At 42.1% G+C, this 20,753-nt stretch overlaps 1 protein-coding gene across 5 annotated transcripts in view; it reads left to right on the top strand.

The window, feature by feature from the left end:
• The window catches only part of DGKI (diacylglycerol kinase iota), a gene marked incomplete at its 5' end in the record, with an annotated part of 450,496 nt that overhangs the window by 411,817 nt on the left and 17,926 nt on the right, over window positions 1-20,753 (top strand). For all 5 annotated transcript variants that reach the window (XM_079930955.1, XM_079930954.1, XM_079930953.1 and 2 more), the window contains 2 exons: window positions 11,717-11,754; window positions 15,316-15,436. In XM_079930955.1, coding sequence (XP_079787081.1) covers window positions 11,717-11,754; window positions 15,316-15,436 — 159 coding nt within the window. The remainder of the gene's footprint in view (window positions 1-11,716; window positions 11,755-15,315; window positions 15,437-20,753) is intronic.

The following is a 20,753-nucleotide window of genomic DNA, read 5'->3' as shown; positions in this document are numbered from 1 at the left end:
TCTCTTTTCCCGGATGCTCTGAATTTTAGGGTATGACTTTCTTAGCTTCATGCAACATCCCTTCTTCTAGTCAGTGTAACTTCACACAATACCTGTGAGTAGTTCATTACCACGGCATTTCCTTTCCCGGTGCTGCAGCGTTATTTTCTGCACCTTCCCTCATCAGAGCTAGAAAAGTATGGGGCATGGAGACAACAAAACCTGCATCCCTGGTCAGCCACAAAAAGTATGGGGCACGGAGACAACTAAACCTGCATCCCTGGTCAGCCACATTTCCCTGTGGCTGACCAGGGAAATGTTGGGAAGAGAGGACCTCGTTTCATCACCTAGCGACACCGTAGTGCTATCTGACAGTCTGTACAGCCACATAAGGGGGGACAGTATGGTCCCCTGCTGGGGAGAAAAGGCTCCCTCGTCAGCCTTTCACATGCTGGGCTGACAGCCTGGCTCTGTTACACAGTAGCCCTTGAGCAACTGTCAACCTCAGTAAGCCTCAGTTTCTTCATCCTTCAAATGGGGTGATAACAATACGACTACATATCTAGTCGACTCACTGTGAGGACTGAATTGGATAATACGGGGAAACATTTAGCTCTATGCCTAGCACATAGTTTGCTTGCAGATATTAACAAAAGAAAGGGACAGAGCAGGCGTGTAAAAATGCAAGAGAGAGCAAGAAAAACTCTCAATGTCAAATAACGAAAATGGGAATATATTTTTCTATAAATAGACCCGATAGATCTATTTGCATGGACTTATGACTTTATTTAAGCCTATTGTTTTACAAATTTACTGGAAGTAGACATCTCCTTCAGGGAGCCCAATGGACAGAGAAAGACTTGTGTCATTCTGGGCAGTGGTCACTTGAACATGGATGGTAGCATCAGGCAAAGACAAGAGCCTTGTTCTTGGCGTGGGAAGGACCGGGCATCGCCCTGGCGCTGCCTTTTGCAGGCTGGGTAACCTTAGGCAGAGCACTGCTCTCACGCCTTGGTGTCTTCACTGAGCACCCTGAGCTGGCTGACATCTAAGGCTCCTTCTGTTCAGGGGACTGAGGCATCGAAGCTAGGAAAGAATACTGCACAATGAAACACACGAGGCAAAACCAAAAATGTCATCTGCCATTTTGGAAAGGTATTGCGGAGACACCTCTGCCCTGCTAGTGTATGGATTCCTGCAGCCGAGGGCCAGTCTGTCACTTCTGCTTGTGATGACAAACATCACTGCTATTTTCACACCTCACCATGTACCCATCTTTTGAAAAGATGGAAACCGAACTTTGCAAAGCACATAAATGCTGCAGGCAGCTTTCACACTGGCAGCTTTCTTTATCAAGGTAACAAAATACATAACTATTTAATTATGCAGCTTCCAGCTTCTCTCCTGACAAAGCAAAGTCCCAAGGCTTATTGAAAAAGGGATTTGTAAGCAGCTAGAATCCACTCAATTTTGCTCAGTCTGGTGACATTCCCATCCCCTCTTTTCACCCTAGGAAGTGAAGGCGCTTATTTCAGCCTCTGCGAAAAAATTAGAGTGGTGTTTTACAAGATAGCAAAAAAGTCGTTTAAACCGTACCGTTTCTGCAGCAGTTGGCTCTGTTTCTCTGACCACGCGTCTCTCTGGTTCTCGTATCTTCCCTAACTAACCCTGAGGGCTTCTTCTCTTTCTTGGAAAGCATGACCCACCCAAAGACGTTCTTCTTCTGGTATTGATTTCCCAGCGAGCTTTCCTTTTTTCCTCTTCTCTAGATTTAAGCTCTTTTTATCTTCGAGGAAAAGAGTGACAGGCATGACCAAGGTTATATTTGGAAAATGGAGTTGCTGAGTGATTTTCACTGACATTTTTTTAAAAAGTTTTTGACCTCACATTGCTGAGTCTTGGAAGCACCCTCTTTTAACTCTCTGACTCATTTCTCCATGCTCCCATTTCAGCTCTCCTCCTTTATCAAGTGAAACTGCTTATCACTTTGTCCTCCATGGCTCTATGCTGCCGGTCTTCTCTATAGAGAACTCTCCTCCCATCTTTTTGCCAATGCAAATCTTCCTTTTTTTTTTTTTAAACCATTTCTAACAAATTCCCGAGGAAATCATCCCATACATCACCCTACTTCTGTAGCAAGCAGAGCTACATGTGGTTGTGTAAGTGTGCACACGTTGCTTTATAGATACCCTTACCTTGCTGTCTTTAGAGTATATGAATCCCTAAGAAGAATGAAGGTATAGTTTTATTTTTTTCTCTCTTAGCAACTGGACAGTAAAATCTGCTCTTTAATACATATCTTTGAAGTTCAACTCATATACTGAAGGCTTTTCTACTTTGTATCTTATCCTTTGAGCAAGCTTCAGAACTAACCATTTGCTTTATAATTCTTGCTTCTAAGGTGTGATATTGCTTAGTCCTAAGTTAGCATAGTATTGAAGTGAAAGTTAAAACTTTTTTTTTCATTTCTCTGAAGTAAAATGCTTAATTTTTCTGTGCTTCCAATTAATATCTATCATATGTTGATATGGGGAAGAGTCTAAATTAGTGTTTTTCTTATAACTTACTTGCAGATACAAATGATCTTGTCTGTCTTCACACTTACAAGTGAGGACAAACTCTAGAAATTTTACCTTTTTAGAAAAAGGTACACTTTGGCTGTATGTGCATTTTGCTGGTATGTCTCTGAAAGTGTCTTTTGCTGTGTCAACTCCTCCTTGGCTTTATTTCATTCCAGGGAGGAGTGTTTTGGTTAAACCTAGTCTTCTTCTCAGTTCTAAAGGTCTTTACCTGAAGTGTGCTGCTAGGAGATGATAAGGTACTTAACCATCCGATGACCGACCGGATGACCTATAAACCTATCATCTTTTTGAGCTCAAGAGCACACTCACTTGTACTTGGATCTTGGCCTTAAACACCATTTCCCATGCAGTCTTGATATTTGGTTAAAACTGATAACCATCTATCACTTTCAGGCCCTGTCAGGTCTGCTTGCAGCTATCACTGAATGAAATGTGAACGCACTTCCTCAACCTAAGTTCCTCTTAGAGGTCCTGAAGGACACTGCTAAAATACATCCCATGAGTTCAAGGAGACCCATCACAGGAGCAACGCCAGCCTGACGCTGAGGGAAGGGATGATGCCGAATCCCTGATGCTCTCCTCAAGATCCTCAGCAAACGTCATTAGGACCTGAGGCCGGCAGCAGCTCCTCTTCTTGGCACCGTCCTCTCATCTGTGAGGCTCACGGGGACCTCATCTATTAGTTCTTCCATTTCTCTTACCCTGTCAGGATTATGCTTTATCATCCAAATGCCAGGGAAAGCAAAAATAAACAAAGTTTGTCAATCTAAATTAAATTCTCTCAGCATTCTAGGGATGAAGGACTTTTGGAGAATACTGGAACTTTTTTTTTTAAATCTCTTACATTGCTAAAGCAGTTTACAGTGCGCTAAGCATTTTAGGACGTATGACTTTATTCGTAAGGAGAAAGAGTGTTATTGCGTACTATAATTATTTAGGGTTCATGAAGTTAGTAAGTTGTAATCAGATTGAAACCCTTTACAAATAGGAAAAAGCCTCCCTGTGGATGGAAGCTTAATGTTTATTGAACAAAAACAGTTGATAGGATTCTATAATATTGATGCTAAAAATGAATTTATATTTTTCTAGTTTTATAGGAATAATTGGATATTCCTTTAGAAGATGGTACTACATAAAAAAGTGTGTCGAACCACTTCATCCAAAAATGATAATATTAATCTGTCATCACTAGAGAAAACATTAATTTTGAGCTGTATAGACTGTCAAAAAGGTATTTTCAAGAACTTCTCTGGTCCCCCAGTGACTAGTGTCAGCACATATTTTCACAGTTGGTGGAAAGTGACATGTTGTGACTGTGGAAGAGTATGAACCCAATTGGCCCCTTAACTTGGGAACTTGTCTTCTCTAACCCAATGCCCAAAGCAGATTAATTAACCTATGACATTTGTTTTAACAGTGAGCCAAGGCTTACTACCAATGTCCTAGGAAGTAACATGCATCGTTGCTTAGTATAAGGCTCTCATCTGACCCATAATGTAACCATTTCTGGTTTATTGAGATACTTACAATGGTGTGTCACTGCCTCTAATAAACACCACTATATACCTTAAAAAGATATGGAACTATTTTCAGCTGCAAAATTTACTGCCAGGTGTAGCAGGGGCCAGTAAAGTAGACTTTCTTCTGTTCCTCAGAACGTCTTCCTTGACCCAGAGTTTGAAGAATGTTGAAATGATAGCCAGCCGAATCCCCAGACCATAAGTGTCCACCAGGCAGTTAGTAAGCACTTCATATACTTCCTGTACTATAGAGTTTTCATTGAAAGGTGGTGTATGGATAAAACAAAGAGGAAAAAATGAAAAACACAGTCCCTGTGCTTGTGGCTTAATGGCAGAGATGGGACTTAAACATGTAAAACAACCAGAGAACAATTTCACAACAAGAGATAAACAAGTGGGATGTTTGGGAGCGACATCTGGTTCCCGCACTGTTTATAGGTCATTCCAGTGCTGTATAAGGGAGATGGAACTGACTGTCTCTGAAGGGAGCACGTCCTGGTCCTCTGGCAGCAAGGTGCACGTTTTCTGCCAGGAGGGAACACTGGATGGGGGCTGTTTATTTTTTCTCCAAACAGGAAACCTCTTCCATGCTAATAACAGCTTCAAAAAGATCGCTGTAGCAGATGGAGAGAACCCATATACATTCATGAATTCAATTAGCAGGGACTAATTGAATTTGAGGATTAACTCTGTCATTAGAGAGACACAAAACCTATTTATGTCTTCCGTCTCTGGTTGCACATGCTAAGAGGGATTTGGCACAGGTGGTATTTGAGTATTAGACCACTGTAGCATTTAATGGCCCTTAGATGCCACTGATGGGTTAATCCCAATGACGATGAGATGATAAGATGACAAACTATGTGAGGTGTGTGCTCTGTAACCCTCTATTCGATATTTCAGCAGTGGAGGAGACGCCAGTCAGCAGAGCGTGAGGAATATAGGACTAGAGTTCTGTGAGTGTTTGCCTGACTGGAGAAGAAAAAGAGGAGGGGCAGTTTCTTCTCACATCTGATGATTAAAGAGAGCACACCTTACACAGAATTCCTAATTCAGTTCAACCAGCATTTGTTGTCTGCAGAGTCTTCTACTTGCCTTGCACTTCCCGCTCCAAAAAGCTGGTCCTTCTGATAAGTAGTCTTCCACCTTTTCTTATTTATCTGCCGAGATACTCATGATGTCAAACAGATGACACTGTGTGCAGGTACACTCCCATAGATCACACAGGTGACAGAAGCTACTGTTCTTGGTCAGTTCCCAACCCTAACTGAAAGTCAGCACCAACCCACTGACTCCATGCACATCACGATGCAAGTGTGGGATGTGACGGCTTGTGTTTTCCAAGAACAGCCACAGCGGCATCTCCCATCCCACATATTCTTCTTGCAGCAGGACTTTGACGTTCTTTTCATCGAGCTATGAGGTATGTGGCTCCTTTCCTTGAATATGGGCGAACTTAAGCCTGAGGCAGAGCAGACGTGACGCTGTGTGATTTCCAAGGCAAGGTGACTTCCACTGGGCTCCCTTGGAATGGTTGCTTTTGAAACAGTCAGCATTTCAGGAGGAAGCCCAAGCAACCCAAGGAAGCCCACGCGAGCAGAGCTCCCAGTTACCAGTTGTGCGTGTGATCTGTGAAGTGGCGCTTGGAGCTTTCAGTGAAGCTGCCCCAGCTGATGCCAGATAGAGCAGATATTTCTGCTTAACCCAGCCCAAATATCAGCTTTTGAACAAAATACATAATTGCCGTGTTAGAGCCACTGCATGTTGGGATGGTTTGCTATGCAGTAATAGGGAACTGATACAGGTTTATGTGTCATTATAAGAATAATCTTGAGTTCTAATATATTATTAAGAACCCTTAGTATTCTAGCCATTATTAGCAAAGAACTTGGCATGTATCTTATTATCAATTGTCAAAACTTCCTTGAGGCCTAGATTCAAATGCAGAGGTCTTTAGAGATATCTAGTTCCTCCTTTCTTTCACCTCGTCTTGGGTTTGTTCAGTATGACTATGTAAAATAATATCAATTATCAGTCATTTTCATGAGCTGCTTCCTCCTTTATGCCTAATTAGCATAATTCACGATAGCTATCCATTAAATGTGTGTTAGATTACCTTTGCTGTGGTTCACGATTATATTAAATTCCATTTTGGGAGCTAAGCCTTCACAGTTTGTTGCTCATGTACCAGGGCTTGCTGCTCACAAAGTAGAAAAATTGGACAGAATGCTGCTGATAAGGAAAATGCAGGAGAAGCTATGCAGAAATATGTATCTCAGAGAAGTAAGCTTTTGGGCATCTGACAGTGCAGACTCTCTGGCGGCTGAGCAGTAAGTAATTAAGGAAAAGTGTGAAGACACCTGTCGCGATCAGATCAAGGGAATTGTGAACATGACATTCGCCGTAGGGATGCTTGTTTTTCCGTGTCTGCTTTGGCATAAAAAGAGTTGCAGCCTAAAGCCATAAATTGACTTTATTTTCTATGTGATGCATTCATGAACCTTTTATTTGGGGTTGTTTTAATTTTTGCTTACCTTGCTCCAAGTTAAAGAAGAAACAGCATGGTGGAAGGAACTCTGACCTAAGAGTCAGAAATAATAAAAGAAAATATAAAAGAAATAATAAAAATAAAAGAGACAAGCGCCCTTCTGTCTCTCAGCTGGATTGCTAACTATCTGTGTGACCTTGGAAAAGTCAATTTACTGCTCAAGCCCCATTTTCCTTATCTATGAAATGAGAGGGTTAGACTAAGGCCAAGTAGAGCTCTGCAATGTGGAATATGGCTTCTGAAGCATTAGTTTTATGTTGTGATTCTTGCTTTGCAGATGTAAATATTTAGGAGTAAAAAGTATGCAGAACTTGGCAAAGCCAGACGTATATTTATGATTCTCGATGAATCAACTGATTTTTACCGCCTAGGCCTCCACAAGCCATTCTTTGTTCAACAGTTTTTGTTGTTACATTTAATTTTTTCTTCCACAAGTAAAAAACAAAAGATTTAGATGACTGCCATCATTAGCAAGTGACAATTCAGCAACAGAATATTAATTTTAAAACTGAAAAATAGCTGAACATGAAAGATTAAAAATTTTAAATAGACATAAATGCTCAGGCTTGTGACTTTATATACAGCTTAGTTATTTTGGTTCATTTATTGAGATTTATAAACATACACGTGGCTTTGCCAAGTTCTTTTTTATTTACAAATATTTTTGTCTGCAAAGCAAACGTCACAACCTTAAACCATCCCTTTGGAAGTAGTCATATGCCATGTTCTAGAGCTACAGTTGACCTTAGTCTAAACTTCTCATTTCATAGAAGAAAGTGATTCATTTCTGTGTAATGGTGTTAAAAACATCAGTATTCCATGGTGTTCTACACAGAAGACCACAGTGATCAGAGTCGCTGTTTCTTGAGCTTACTTGCAAAGCAGACTCAAAAGAACTGATTTTATCTTCATTTTCCTCATGAGAGAGCTGAAGCTTGGTTAATTGCCCAAGGTTATAGCTAGTTAATGGTACTCACAAGACTTAAACTCAGGCAGTATGATTCTAGACTCAATTAAAATATATTCCTTCCTAATTTGGATTTCTTGCCAAAATATCAGCTCTCTGAGAGGATGGAGTATATTTTGTACGGTCAGCCTTAAACAGGGCCTGGCACGGCAGAAGCAGGCGAGCCAGCCAGTGGGCCCTTGGACTGTGTTCTCCCCATCGTGATTCCAGGTGATAGGAGTCATTTTTTCCCTTCTGTGCACCGATGGCTAAGGATGTCCGGGCTTTTGGGAGTCCAGGCCTAGGAGAGAGGCTGTGAGAAGGAAGACAGTGATTCCTTCCTGGTAGTCCTGACTTTTCAGTTCCAGCTTTCTCTCTCAGGATGTTTACTGTTTAGCAATTGATTGGAAGGCACAGCGCTGAAGGAAAAATAAACCATTTCTTGTGAACTAATGATTCAACTTCTAAACTCTAAAACTGACAAACTTTTCAGTTCTCTACCCTCTTACTTTCCTGTCTGACTGTCTAAGTTTATGTGATTTAATTGTCTGGGAAACTTAGTATCCACCTACTCAGTAACCCTTGTGTCCCATTGGCCATTTGACTTCCCTTATTCTTTTGAATTTGGAAGCATTGTTGCCTCAGTTATGAAGGAGTTTTGGAAAAGGCAAGAAGGCAGGCTCAGAGCTGAAGAAATAATAAAGAATAATACTGTAATCATAACAACTCATTATTTGTTTTTAAGCTTGCTCTTTCAGAAGGTTATTATCTGGAGTTGAATACTAATGGATTCAGGCTCTGTTTATGCAGAGCAAATCTTAAACAACAGTGTTCAGGAGGGAAGGACATTAATCAGGAGAGAAGAGGGCCTTGTGCCTAATAATGTTTGCATAATAGCTACCCTTGAGTATACTACTTGGCTTAAAAATAAATATTCATGTTTTCTGTCTCCAGTACAATTGGAAATTATTTGTGGTTATGATTCTTTTATATGCTCTTCTATCTGTTCATGGGGACTTTAAATTGGGAGGCTGTAGGAAACCAAAAGACATAAATAAAAATGCTTTTGAGTGAGTCTGAGGTAGCAATGGAAAGCCGCCGTAATGGGGGTAATCCGGAGCAATTGAGCTGAGAGCAGGTCGTAACTCTGTTTGCGGGAGGGAAGGGGAGGAATCAAACTGGCATGTGTCAGGGCATTTATACGATCCTCGATTTACTTTTAACGCCTCCATAGCTTCTCATTACTCTTGGGATGAAAATCCAGGTTCCTTCTCTTGACATAGCGTGCTCCCTGGAGCAGTCCCTTAGGAACTCTACAGTTATGACCTAAGACAACCCAGCCTCAGATGTGATAATGCAGAATTCTTCCCAGGGCGCCTCAGACAACATGACTCTTAACTTCCAAGTCCTTGTTCATATCTTCCCTTCACGTTTTAAGGATTTTCCAAATCTTCTTTGCTAATTAAATCCACTTATTGTGGAAGAGTCACCTTAAATTTCACCTCCTCCAACAATCCTTTGAACTCTGCAGCTAGCATAAGTTTTCCTCCAGCCTCTCATTAATTCATTCATTTGTTCATTCATTCATTTATTTTCAGGGCTCTTTCAATGGTATTTATCCTGGGGAATTTTTGTTATCATCCTGATTTCTTGCTTATATGCACCAAATTTTATTCACTGGTGCTTTAAATTAGCGAATTCACTTTTCTTTTCTCTCCCCTTTATTCTTTCTTTTTTCTAATTCTTTTAAACTTGAGAAATGTGCCAACATGGTCTTGAAAACGCAGGCTCTACATTGCTACAAACTTCTGCATGTAAGTTTCAAGGCTCTTCATTAGCTGCCTTCTCAGGCAACTTCCCCAACCTTATTTCTTTCCTAAATGGATACTCTACCTCGGTCAAGAGAACATCCTACAGTATAAAAGCCCAGACTGAGTCGTTCTCCCAGACCTGCAACTGCTCATACTTTCCCCTGCCTCTTCCTCCCTGTCCTCTGAGGTACAGGTGACATCTTGGGGTGAAGCACCAACCATCCCACTGGCTCCTTCATCCATGCCTCACTTCTGATGGGGCCTGTGAACAGAGAGGTGTCTGCTTGACTCCACCACCAACTTACCCTCATTGCTAGGCTCCTTCTGAAGTGTTTGTATGTCTCTTTCATGTACTTACGTATAGTCACTCTACCCCTTCTGTCAATATAACTTATCCTATTTATAAAGCACTTTTTTGGTTTCATCTTTACTACAGAGAGGTAAGCAGGGCAGCTGTTAACCTTATTTTACATAAGAAAATTGGTTCCAAAAGTTTGGATGACTTCTTAAATTTACATATCTAGTAAATTATAGAGATTGGAATTACACTCCAATCCAGTGCCTTTTCCACAACACTATAAGCTTGATAACCTTTAGACTATTTTGTTCCATTTTCCGTAAGCCTCACAGAGCCTAGTAGAGCTTCTACAGGGCGACCTCCCAGAGGGCACTGGACAGAGGCTGGGGCTGGTCACAGGGACCTGCACTAGGGTGCTGATGGGGCCACCGTTGGCTCTGTGCCCCGAGAGAGTCACTGCACTCTGAACCCCAGTGTCGCATCTATACTAGGAGGAGTGAGACACGTTTCTTGGGTTCTTTGGATGCATAACGTTTTATTAAGTCCCTTTCTGTCATTTTTATCTCCATTGCCTTCTCACTCCTTTTCTGCTTGCTCTCTTTTCAATCAGTTCAACAACTGATTGGTGTGCGTTGATAGCGTACAAAGAGCATTGTGCTGGGAGCCAAAGGGAGGTGAGAAAAGCAGATTACTTACAGCTTGTTATGGGAAAGAAACATTCTTCCCTCTTTCCTGCTCTTCCTTTTTCTCTATTCTTCCTGCATTCTTCTTCCTCCCCTGTGCTCAAGGAACCCTCATCATTTCCACAGGTTTTCAAGGTTTCTGCTTTCGGAAGGCACTCAGCCCTGGGCCATTGAACGAGTTTAACATGCCTGTGGTCCTTTGCCTCTGGTCACCCAGGGCTCCTAACTGCTCATCATAAATGCTTCAAGGGCTTTGTTCAGTGACGGTCAAGGGCTCCATGTACTTTGATACCTGATACTACATTTTTGGCTAACTCTATATGAGAGACTCTGAAACAAGAAGAGTAAAGTGACAGTTGAAAAATAAATTTTAAATCTTCTAATTTTTTTGGTGACTTTAAAGGCTTAAAATAATCCTTTTTTTTGAGCAGTTTTAGAATCTAAGTATTTATTCTTCTAAAGGGACCATTTTCGACCTAATACACATGTTCCCTTTAGGAACCATAATTGTCATTAGACACTCATGTATTCTTTCCCCCTTTTATCAGTTATATTTTCTCATTCCTCTTCTACACCCCACATGACAGGCACAGGTACTTATATTTTTTTCCCCTCGGCTACATAGTCTTACAATTAGTTTAGGTTACCTAGGACTTCTAGAGCTCTTTCTATAAGAATCACCAATGAATTTTATGCTAAATATACGGTTATTTTCTTCAGAACATAATCAAAATATGTGTTTCTTCTTTACTGTCTCTTGTCCTTCTTTCCATAGCAGTAGGTATTTATCTATAATTATAAAACACACAAACAAAATTACTAGTGATTTTTGAACCCCAAAAGGACAAAGTAGAGGGAACTAGAAAGAAGGGACCAGAAACAGTCATGATTAGGTACCTACTTTGCGTCAGTGGATGAGTTAAGAACATTTAGATGATTGAATTAATCCTTTGAAGGATCCTATACAATTGAGACTTGCTGTTTTACAGATGTGGAAACTGAGGCTCAGAGGGGTTAAATAACTTGCCCAGTATTCCACAGCCTGTAAGGGTCAGGGCTAAGATTTGAATCCAATATGTGTGACTCTAAATTTCATGTTCTCTTTTCTGTACCTGGGCTGGAGAGGGCTCAGGTAGGCTCTAGAATGATGTATGAGATGAGTGCCCAGGTAGGGAAGGGCTAAAGGGAAGGCCTTAGTCTGTTCCCAGATTCACCCTTTGGCATGTGTGTCCTCCCCTGGTTCCTGCCCCAAATGTAGACTGTGTCTCCAAAATACGGATCCAGCCCTTTATAATATTTTAATGAGAGGGTCTTCTACTAATGGGACATCTCTCTTTTGTCTTCCACAGCAATTTTGCAGGCAGTAATAGCTGGTGATCTTATGAAGGTAAGATATCTTGCTACCAGAACTTTTGGTGATTCTTTAAGACTTTAAATCAACATCATTTCTCACCAAATTTTCATGATCCCGTATATCGTTTCTCATCCCCCTGGTACTAGCTGGTTAGAAGGAGGAAGGATGCTCTTTTTGAGGACTGAGAAGAGAGGATGAGAGGGGTCTTCACAGCATCTCTACATCTCCTAATAGCAAAGGGTCTGTGCAAAGGCACTGCGCTATTTGCCTTGACTAGATACAACCGATGCATGTCCCCAGGAGGCAGTCCTCACAGTGCTTGGAATTCCTCCTCTCTGAAATTTGAAGTTAAAAGATTTCTTTTTAGATAGGTCTTTAAATGAATGCATCTGTAGGAATAACCTGGACAATACCCAGAAATACATTCTCTAGGCAAGAGCCTACATCTTGCGACATTATTAGAGTTTTGAACTTCGGGGATCACGGTGAATCAGAAGATGCTCTGATCTGCCTCGAGTATTTTGATTTGTGCTCATGTTTTCTGACGAATTTAGTTCAGAGGGAAGTTCAGAGGGAAGGAGGTGGTCACTGCTTGCCTCTAGAGTGAATGCGAATTCCAAAGTCAGACTGCGTGGGTTCAGATCTTGGCTCTGCCATTCACCGTATACGTGACTTTGTGTAATTACCTAATTCTCTCTGTGCCTCAGTTTCTTCATCTGTAAAATGGAATCACAGTGCCCCTCTCTTTGCTTTATTGTGAGGATTGAATGTAAAATTCATGTAAAGCTCTTAAGACTGTTCCTGTTACATAGCAGGGACTCTAAAATGATAGCTGTTTTATTAATATAGTGTTAATCTGTGTTTCTTTAGTAGCTAAACATAGTGGGGAGGCAAATATTTGTTATAAAATATAATATAATCTATGAATACCCTAAAAGCTGTATTTGGCCCCAAGTTATTTTCAGGCGTCAGGACTTGGACTGCCCACATGTCCCTGTATAACGCACACTGGCGTTGATCTGTTCTGTAATATCAACAGCTGCCCCTGGGCAGAGGCTCTGCCTTACTCATGGAGTATGGTGCCACTGCATATGGAGAAACCAGAAGCCTTAAAAGAAAGCTGAGAAGCACTGCCCTTGTATACAAGTTCTTCTGACGCACATCTGTTGAATAAACTGCAAAATCTCTGTGCTACATTTTTAACAGGTTACTAGCAGAAGACAAATAGTGAGAAGGTTGCCAGCATCTTGATAAACTGCCGTCTTTAGACACATAATCCTGGGAGTGGTGCCTGTGCCACTGTCCAGATCATAGCGTTGCTAGGAATTGTTACCCACAAGAGGAAAGTGCTGTCTAAGCAGTGTGGGCGCCTATGCGTTCAGTGCCATTTCCCAGCAGTGGATTAAACCAATACTATCCTATACTCCCTGTAGGGCCTTATAGTGGATTCTGTGGGAAAGAGAGGCGTGAGTTAAGACCTGATTCCTGCCCTTGCAGAGCTTCTAAACCAGAAAATTTTGCAAACTGTTGTACATTTGAAACCTTTTCATTTTATTTTGTATATACTTTCAGTCTAGGCAACAGATTTTCCAGGTCCCTGGGTGTATTACCACACTTTTTTTTGGTACTTAGTAGAGAATTATTTGAGAGATGGGAAATCAGTATGTTCAGCTGGCTGTCTTATTTCATTCTCTGTTGTAATTATTTCCTAAATGACTAAGAAATGACTTAATAACACCTTATTTACTGAGAGGTCAAATATAAAGGCTTAGGGTTTTTCTCTTTCATTCTTTTCTTTGTCTTTTTTTTCTTTTCCTTCCCAAGTACTTTTTCCCCCTTTTCTTTTTTCTTCTCTATCGTCTTTCATTTTTCTATCCCATGTAGAAAGTACAATAAATATTAAATATTAAACTGCGCGTGTGTGTGTGTGTGTGTGTGTGTGTGTGTGTGTAAGGGATGGAGAGCGATAGAGAGAGAGGTTGGGTGGGGAGCGGGGGGTGGCAGTGCACCAGTGAGCTGAGAACAGAAAACCCAGGATCATCCCTGTGTGAAGGTTGTCATGAGTGGCTCCTATACACTGGGCTGCATAAAATGCCCGTGGACTAACTTAACATTCACAGTGTCTATAAACACCACTGAAAGGCAGAATCAGGGCAGCTGATGGATTGGGTCTCTGCTATTCTGTTGAGCCCAAATCCTCTGTGTATCTGCCCACAAAGAATGGAAGTGTCATTGTGAGACAGGACAGTTGAACAGAACAGGATTCTCTTCGCTTTTTGTGGAAGACAATTAGCTACTTCTTCCTGTTCCTTTGCTTCACAGTTTAGGCGTGAAAACCCCATATATTCCTTACTTCCATTCAGCGACTCCTTTTTGATCAATTTCCTAGGAAGTCTTTCCTGACTTTTTTCCATCCCCTACGAGTGCCCTGTGCTACCCTCCTCAGGTTCTTCTCCGTCTCTGTGCAATTCTTTACACAGCTGTCTCCCCCGTGGACGGCAAGGTCTTGGAGGCCAGTGGCCGAGTTGTATTCATCTTTGTTTCACTGGCATCTGGCACATGGCGGTTCTATGATTTGGAGTGAACGCGTGAACCGTGAGTTTACTCTTCAACCTTGTGAGTTGTTTGATTTTTTATAATGTGCCATCTAACTTCTTGGTGGAAGACACATTCCTTTTGCTTATATCCTGCCGAGTTATCTGATTCTTATTTATCCTAAAACTATCTTTTAGAAGCTCCAGAAAGGCTCTTCTTGTTCTGATATACTGCAGTGTAGAGAACGGAGATCCAGTTACACTTTCTATAATGTTCAGTATTTCACAAACTTAGACTGTGTCCCCATTTAGCCACCTAATTCCCAGGCTGCAGTATCTGATTTCTCCAGGCTGTTCTCATGTTTGAAGTCTTTTAGGTTTCTACTACTACATTCTCTGAACCCTTCTGGTTCTTATCCCACGGATCATCTCAAGCCTTGTTGGGTATACGTTGGGCAGAAGGCATGCAGGCTGGGCCACAGATCTGGATGAAGGAAGGAGACATACATGGGTGTGCCTGTGTCTGCCGTGTGCATATGTGTTGTGAGCGCATGCAGGAAGATGGGAAGCAGCTTCTGTACTCGGTAGCTAGGCTCATGAGAGATTGGAGAAAAAACTAAAGGACGGGGAAGGAGCTTAGCTACCAGACATCAAGCTATTCCTGCCTATAGACTTAATTGTTCTTTCAGTCAAGAGAACGCTGAGCTAGCATAGGGAATCTTTTATTCTTCTCTCCACCCTTTACTCCCTTGAGACAGAGACCAGTGCCCAGAAAAGTTAAAGACAAAAAACAGAAAAGGAAGAAGTAATTTAGCATGTTTCCATTTCCTTAGGCTGTTCAGTACCCACATACCCTCTCTGGAGTTAGCTGAGACACTGGCCATCTATTTGAGTGATAACACAACCCAGGAATGGTTACTTCATCTCTTTGACTTTTCTCTGTGTCCTCTGAGGATGGAGACATTTGTGGTTTGTTACATTAGTTTTATTTTATCACCGGTTAGCTGTTTCCCTTGTTCTGGACTGTGCCTGAGCTGCTTTTCCTATGTCTCTTTTTCAGCTAATAGAAAGCTATAAAAATGGAGGCAGCCTGCTAATTCAGGGACCAGACCACTGTTCACTCCTTCACTACGCAGCTAAAACCGGCAACGGGGAGATTGTGAAATATATCCTTGACCACGGTGAGTAGGCACAGCGAACCAAGAATCATTTATCTATGAAACAGACTGAGTTTTCTAAGTTGACTTTCATCCAGGCTGTCCTCAGAATGGTAGAAATATTCTCCAACTTCAGCTGACTCTCCTTGCTTATTTGAGGGAGCTGGGATTCCAGATCCCTTACACGTGTAGGTCACCTTAACCAAGCCATTAACAGAAATAATTTTCATATCAAGGCCTTTGCAGGGTATGTGGGGGCTGATTAATTAAAAACTAGAAGACAAACCAAATGTGGCCTGGGCATAGCGTGCTTTACTGTTTGGGGAAGAGCTTTTATGTTCTGGGAAGCTACCTAGTTGGGACCAGGTACCTAATCCTTATTTATAGCTGATCTTTCTGAGGAGTAATGAGCATATATTTTTTCCATCTTTCTAGTCCCCACCCCCCCCTTTTTTTTTTTTTCTGTTTGAGTCTCATTCATCTTTTCAACTCAAGTCACACTTTATTCTCTTTGAAAACATCTGGTACTCTCGTGTCCTCTGTGGCCGGCCATGTTCACCTCCTGGACGGTGTCCTAACTGGGTGTGTAATTTGGTGTTATAGATTAGGTACTTTAGCATGTACCTCTGATAGTCCTCTAGAGGCACAAACACATGAGAGGAATATCAAATGTTGACCATACTTTCAGCTTCCCACGTTTATAGTGTTTCTAGGACTGAACAATAGGAAAGAAGGGGAAACAGTTCCCTGGCGTGGCTGTTTCTGCGAGGTCTCTAGCTCTGCTACATGCAGGTACACAGAGATCCTGGAAGATTTTCTGTGAGCCCTAGCACTGAGTCTGTGGCCTACACTCACTGTATCATATTTAGGTTGTAAACAGTAAGCATATTCACAGTCACATTTCCTTTTTTTAAATTGAGGTATAGTTGATTTACAATGTGTTAGTTTCACGTGTACAGCAAAGTGATTCATTTATACATATAAACACATATCTAGTCTTATTCAGATTCTTTTCTGTTATAGGTTATTACAAGATAGAGTATAGTTCCCTGTGCTATACAGCAGGTCCTTACTGTTTATCTATTTTATATACAGTAGTGTATATCTGTTAATCCCAAACTCCCAATGGATCCCTCCCCTGCCCTTCCCCCTTTGGTAACCATAAGTTTGTTTTCTATGTCTGATTCACATTCCTTTTTATTCCTCTTTTTATGCAATTCAGCAAACATGTCTTATTCCATTCATTCATTCATTCATCAAATATTTGTGGAGTACTTCACAGGAACTACCTGTTATAGACCAGCACACACACAAAAACAAACTACAGTCATTGTTATCAAGCAGTTGCAGGCTAAAAAAATATATAAACATACGCATCATAAAATTTAAGGCAGTTGTATGTAGATGCCTTAAGTCCTATTGTAAAGCCACAAATAGATAACATAGCTACCACTTCTCAAGCACGGGTTATAGGCCATGTGCTTATACTGAGCACATCCTATCATTTAATCTTTACGAGGACCTTGTAAGGTAAGTATTAGACTGTCAGTCACATTAGACTCACCTTGCTTTGTCTTCAGTACCTTCTCACCACGGAGCGTTTGCTTGAACCCTTGGCCTGAATTACGGTGGAAAGAGTGGTTTAGGAAGAGGAAAAGGGAGTTAAAGTAGGACGGTCGTCCTTAGAGGCTTTCTTTCCCCCTGGTAGGCTAGGTTGGAGAATCCCAAGCCTGTCTGCCCGGGAAAGCCTAGATGTATTTCCGGTGCTGTGTCTGGGGTGTGCACATTCTGCCTCCTGCTCACCTGACCATTCTGCCCCCGGCAGTTAAAGCATTCCTCTCTGGGCAAGACTTGCGAAAGCATTGGTGGCGTCAATTCTGCTTGCCTCTCCCACCCCCGCCCCGCCCCCAACAACACACATCATAGGTGTTTCCTCTTCCTTAGAGTGACTCTTCCAAAAGCTTGTGACAGGCAGAACCAAATATTAGAACCCAGCCCCACAGACAGTGCATAAAGGTCACAAAGCTTCCATGGTTATTTTTCTCTTAATAGAAAAGATCTCAGGATGTCCACTGTACAAAGTTCAGGTGAACTTTAGATATATGCTGTCACTTTGTTTGCCTCTAGCTCAGGTTCAAGCGCTGCTGGTGGCTGTCGTCTTGATCATTCTCCATCCCTCCCTCCGAGTTTGCCCTTTACCCGATGAGATTGTTTGCCCGCATACCCACATACCACTCTAGAGTTAGGTGAGACACTGGCTGTCTATTTGAGTGATGAGACAACTTAGGAATGCTCTCTCCTCCCCTCTCTACCTCTCCTGAAGAACAAGCCTTCCCTTCTCTGGTTCTGCGATCCGCTCTGCATCAGTGATCTGCTGGTATCTCACTTGGTCTTACCTATGAGGCTGCAGGGAGTTGCCGTTTTGACTGAGTCTGTGTTTAAGATGGACTCTCACATGCTTGGGGCTCTCAGCTGAGACGGCTGGGACACCTGAGCCTTTCTCTATACCTGGACCTTCATCGCAGGCTTCTGCATAGCATGATGGTCCTCGGGTTCCTGGAGGGTGAGGATGGAAGCTTCCAGACATTCTGAGGCCAGGCTGGGGAAGTCGGCCTCATCTCTGTGGCATTCTGCCAGTTAAAACAAGTCACAGAGCCAGCCCCAACTCAAGGGGTGGGGAAATAGACCCCTCTGCTTTATAATTAATGGCCGTAGTTAATCTACCCCGCTCCCTTACTCTGTATTCTTCAGTTGAAAATGATGACCCTCCCTTCTCAGTATCCTGAACTACTGACTCACTTGGAATTCCCTGGAGCTCTGCTTTTATATTTTCCTTTGGTTCAGGGTCCTAAGCCAAGGCTGCAATATTTAGCAAATAAAAATACAAGACAACAATAACTTTTTTTTTTAAGCATTAAGTATGTCCCATGCAATATCTGGGACATAATTACACTAAAAACAAAACCAAAAATCCTCTTCTCAGCTGGGTCTCCCCAGGGACTTGAATGATGAGGCCTGAGATGATATAGCTCTAACACCAAGGATTTTCACCCCCCCCCCCAACTTCTCTTTCTACTCCCTTAAGACAGTCTTTAAAAGCCCCTGTAACTCAAGCTCATAAGACTTGGAGTTTCTAACCTCAGCCATAGATCAGTCCACACGCACTCTTTCTGGCATGAAATGCAGCTGGCAAATCTCTTAGTGCTCTGATCAAAGCCTGACATTCCAATACTAAACTAGTTTCTTTTTGATCCCAGGTGTCTTTTGCAAAGAGTGAATAATGTGATACAGCTCTCTGTGTCAAAACTGAAGGACACAAGGAATCTGTTAGGAACTTGGGGTAGGGGGAAGCTTAGTTTTCTAATTTTGGGGGTTAGCTTTTGTAAATTAGGTGGTTTAATATTTATACTAATGAGAAAACACTTGAGATTTTTGTAATCACCTCAACGTCACTCACAGGCAAACAGTTCTCATGGTCACTGCGTCTGCCTCACCAGGGTCTCCAGTTGGCCAGTAGATACACGGGGGGAAAGACTGGAGACCATGAAGCAAAATCCATCTCTTCTGTTTGAAAATAAAGTCTTACTATGATCTAGATCCCAAGGATCACTGTATATTGATGGGTGGCAATTTTTAACCTCTTAGTACTGCAGCCAAATAATAGAAACTGAATTGCAGTTGATTTTTACTAAAATTAGTATTTATCAACCTGATAGGCATGGTCAATTTCATTCTTAACATCAGCCTCATTATCTCTAGTTATTCAGGAACACGGATGTAAAATCTTTTGACGTTGTCAGCCTAATTCTCCATGTTCCTTAAGAGCTAAGCACTTGGGCTCAACCATTTCTGTTGTCATTTGTTTTCATATCTTTAGTTGCTGATAGAATTTCATAAACCTGTGCATTTAGAATTGGAAACAATCTTTGCAGAACTATTCATCTCATTTCAATTACAGAAACTCTTTTAAGTTATCGTGTTCTTGAAGTCGGGGACAGGAACACAGAAAACATGACCCTTTCTCTGTAATCATCTTCTTAATGTGATCTCTGCTCAGCGAATAGTCTTGCCTAATTTAATAACGATGATGACTCTGAAATTCCCCTGATCTGATGGAAAATATCCTTTGCGAAGATGCCTCTGTGAGGCTGGGATTCGGGGATTTCTACCAGACTGGCATCGTTGTTTGTAAATTAGCATTAGGTTTGCAGAGTGGGTGGGTCTGATCAGTTTGCATTCATGTAAATAAAAAAATAAATGAATACAGATTTTCCACTGTGCCAAAGGTCAAGAGATGCCCCTCCTAATAATCTCAGTGGCTGCAAACCTCTTGAAGTTTTAGTTTTGAAAATTTTATGTCTTCATATTATATAAATCCTAAAAACGGTTCAAAGACCTGCCTGTAAAGATGCCTTTAACGACAAGGGTCCTGAGAAATCAGTGGGCCTTTTTCAAGGCTCATGACTGATACGGCTTGTTTGCTTTCTGCATCCGTACTCCAGGGAGCCCCTCTCTCCCCTCTGCTTTGCCCTCTTCTCCACCGTTTATTGACGCTGAGCAGTGGGGTCCGCAATCAGGAGCACGCCGCCCTCTGAACGGGAGTCGTGAGAGATTAGTCATTCTCCCAGACACCGCATTCAGCAACCAAGTTCTCTTCTCAGAGCTCTTTTAAATCCAGGCTGAGGGGCTGGGGGGCACGGGACCTGTGGTTATTTCTGAAAAGCCACAGGAGGCTTGAATTTTTCTCTTCCCGCATCTTCTTTGGGACTTCTTCTCTCAAATACACGACACGCTGCTTTCCTTTATGAAAAACTGGAATTTGGGCATTGGGAGGGTTGAAAAGAGAACGGAGGAGGGAGCGAGCTTAAGAATTCCACAGGGACAGGGTGGAGAGAGGAGGATGTGGAGGGATTCCAGCTGAGAGACCCCCGCCCACCCCCCGGCGGCGCCAGCTTTTCAACTCCTTTCAGCCATACTTTTGCCCACTCCCTCCTCCCTAGTGTTAGCCCTTCGAGAGACTTTTATGGTGTTTTAGTCTTTTACCCCAGCCCCCCACCCCGGCACATTTTGCTCTTTTGTTTTTATTCTCCCAGCTCCCACCCCTCTGCCCCCTACTGTGTTTCCTGATAGAAATCTCACTCATGCATTTCCTTTCTGATTTCAATGGCTTATTTTGTCTTCCCTCTTTTTCTGCCTTTAGTCTTTCTTTTCTTTTTTTCACCCCCCCTCTTTTTCTGCCTCTGGTCCCCGAGAGAAACGACCACCATCCTGCTGGGACAGGATGATGGTGCTGTTAAGAGTTCCCAGTGCCAGCTCTCCCCACATCTGTGCAGCTTTTGTC

The sequence above is a fragment of the Stenella coeruleoalba genome (assembly GCF_951394435.1).
Source record: "Stenella coeruleoalba genome assembly, chromosome: 9".
Taxonomy (NCBI): domain Eukaryota; kingdom Metazoa; phylum Chordata; class Mammalia; order Artiodactyla; family Delphinidae; genus Stenella; species Stenella coeruleoalba.
Note: the sequence above shows the minus strand (reverse complement) of the source record. Positions and strands in the feature narration are given on the sequence as shown.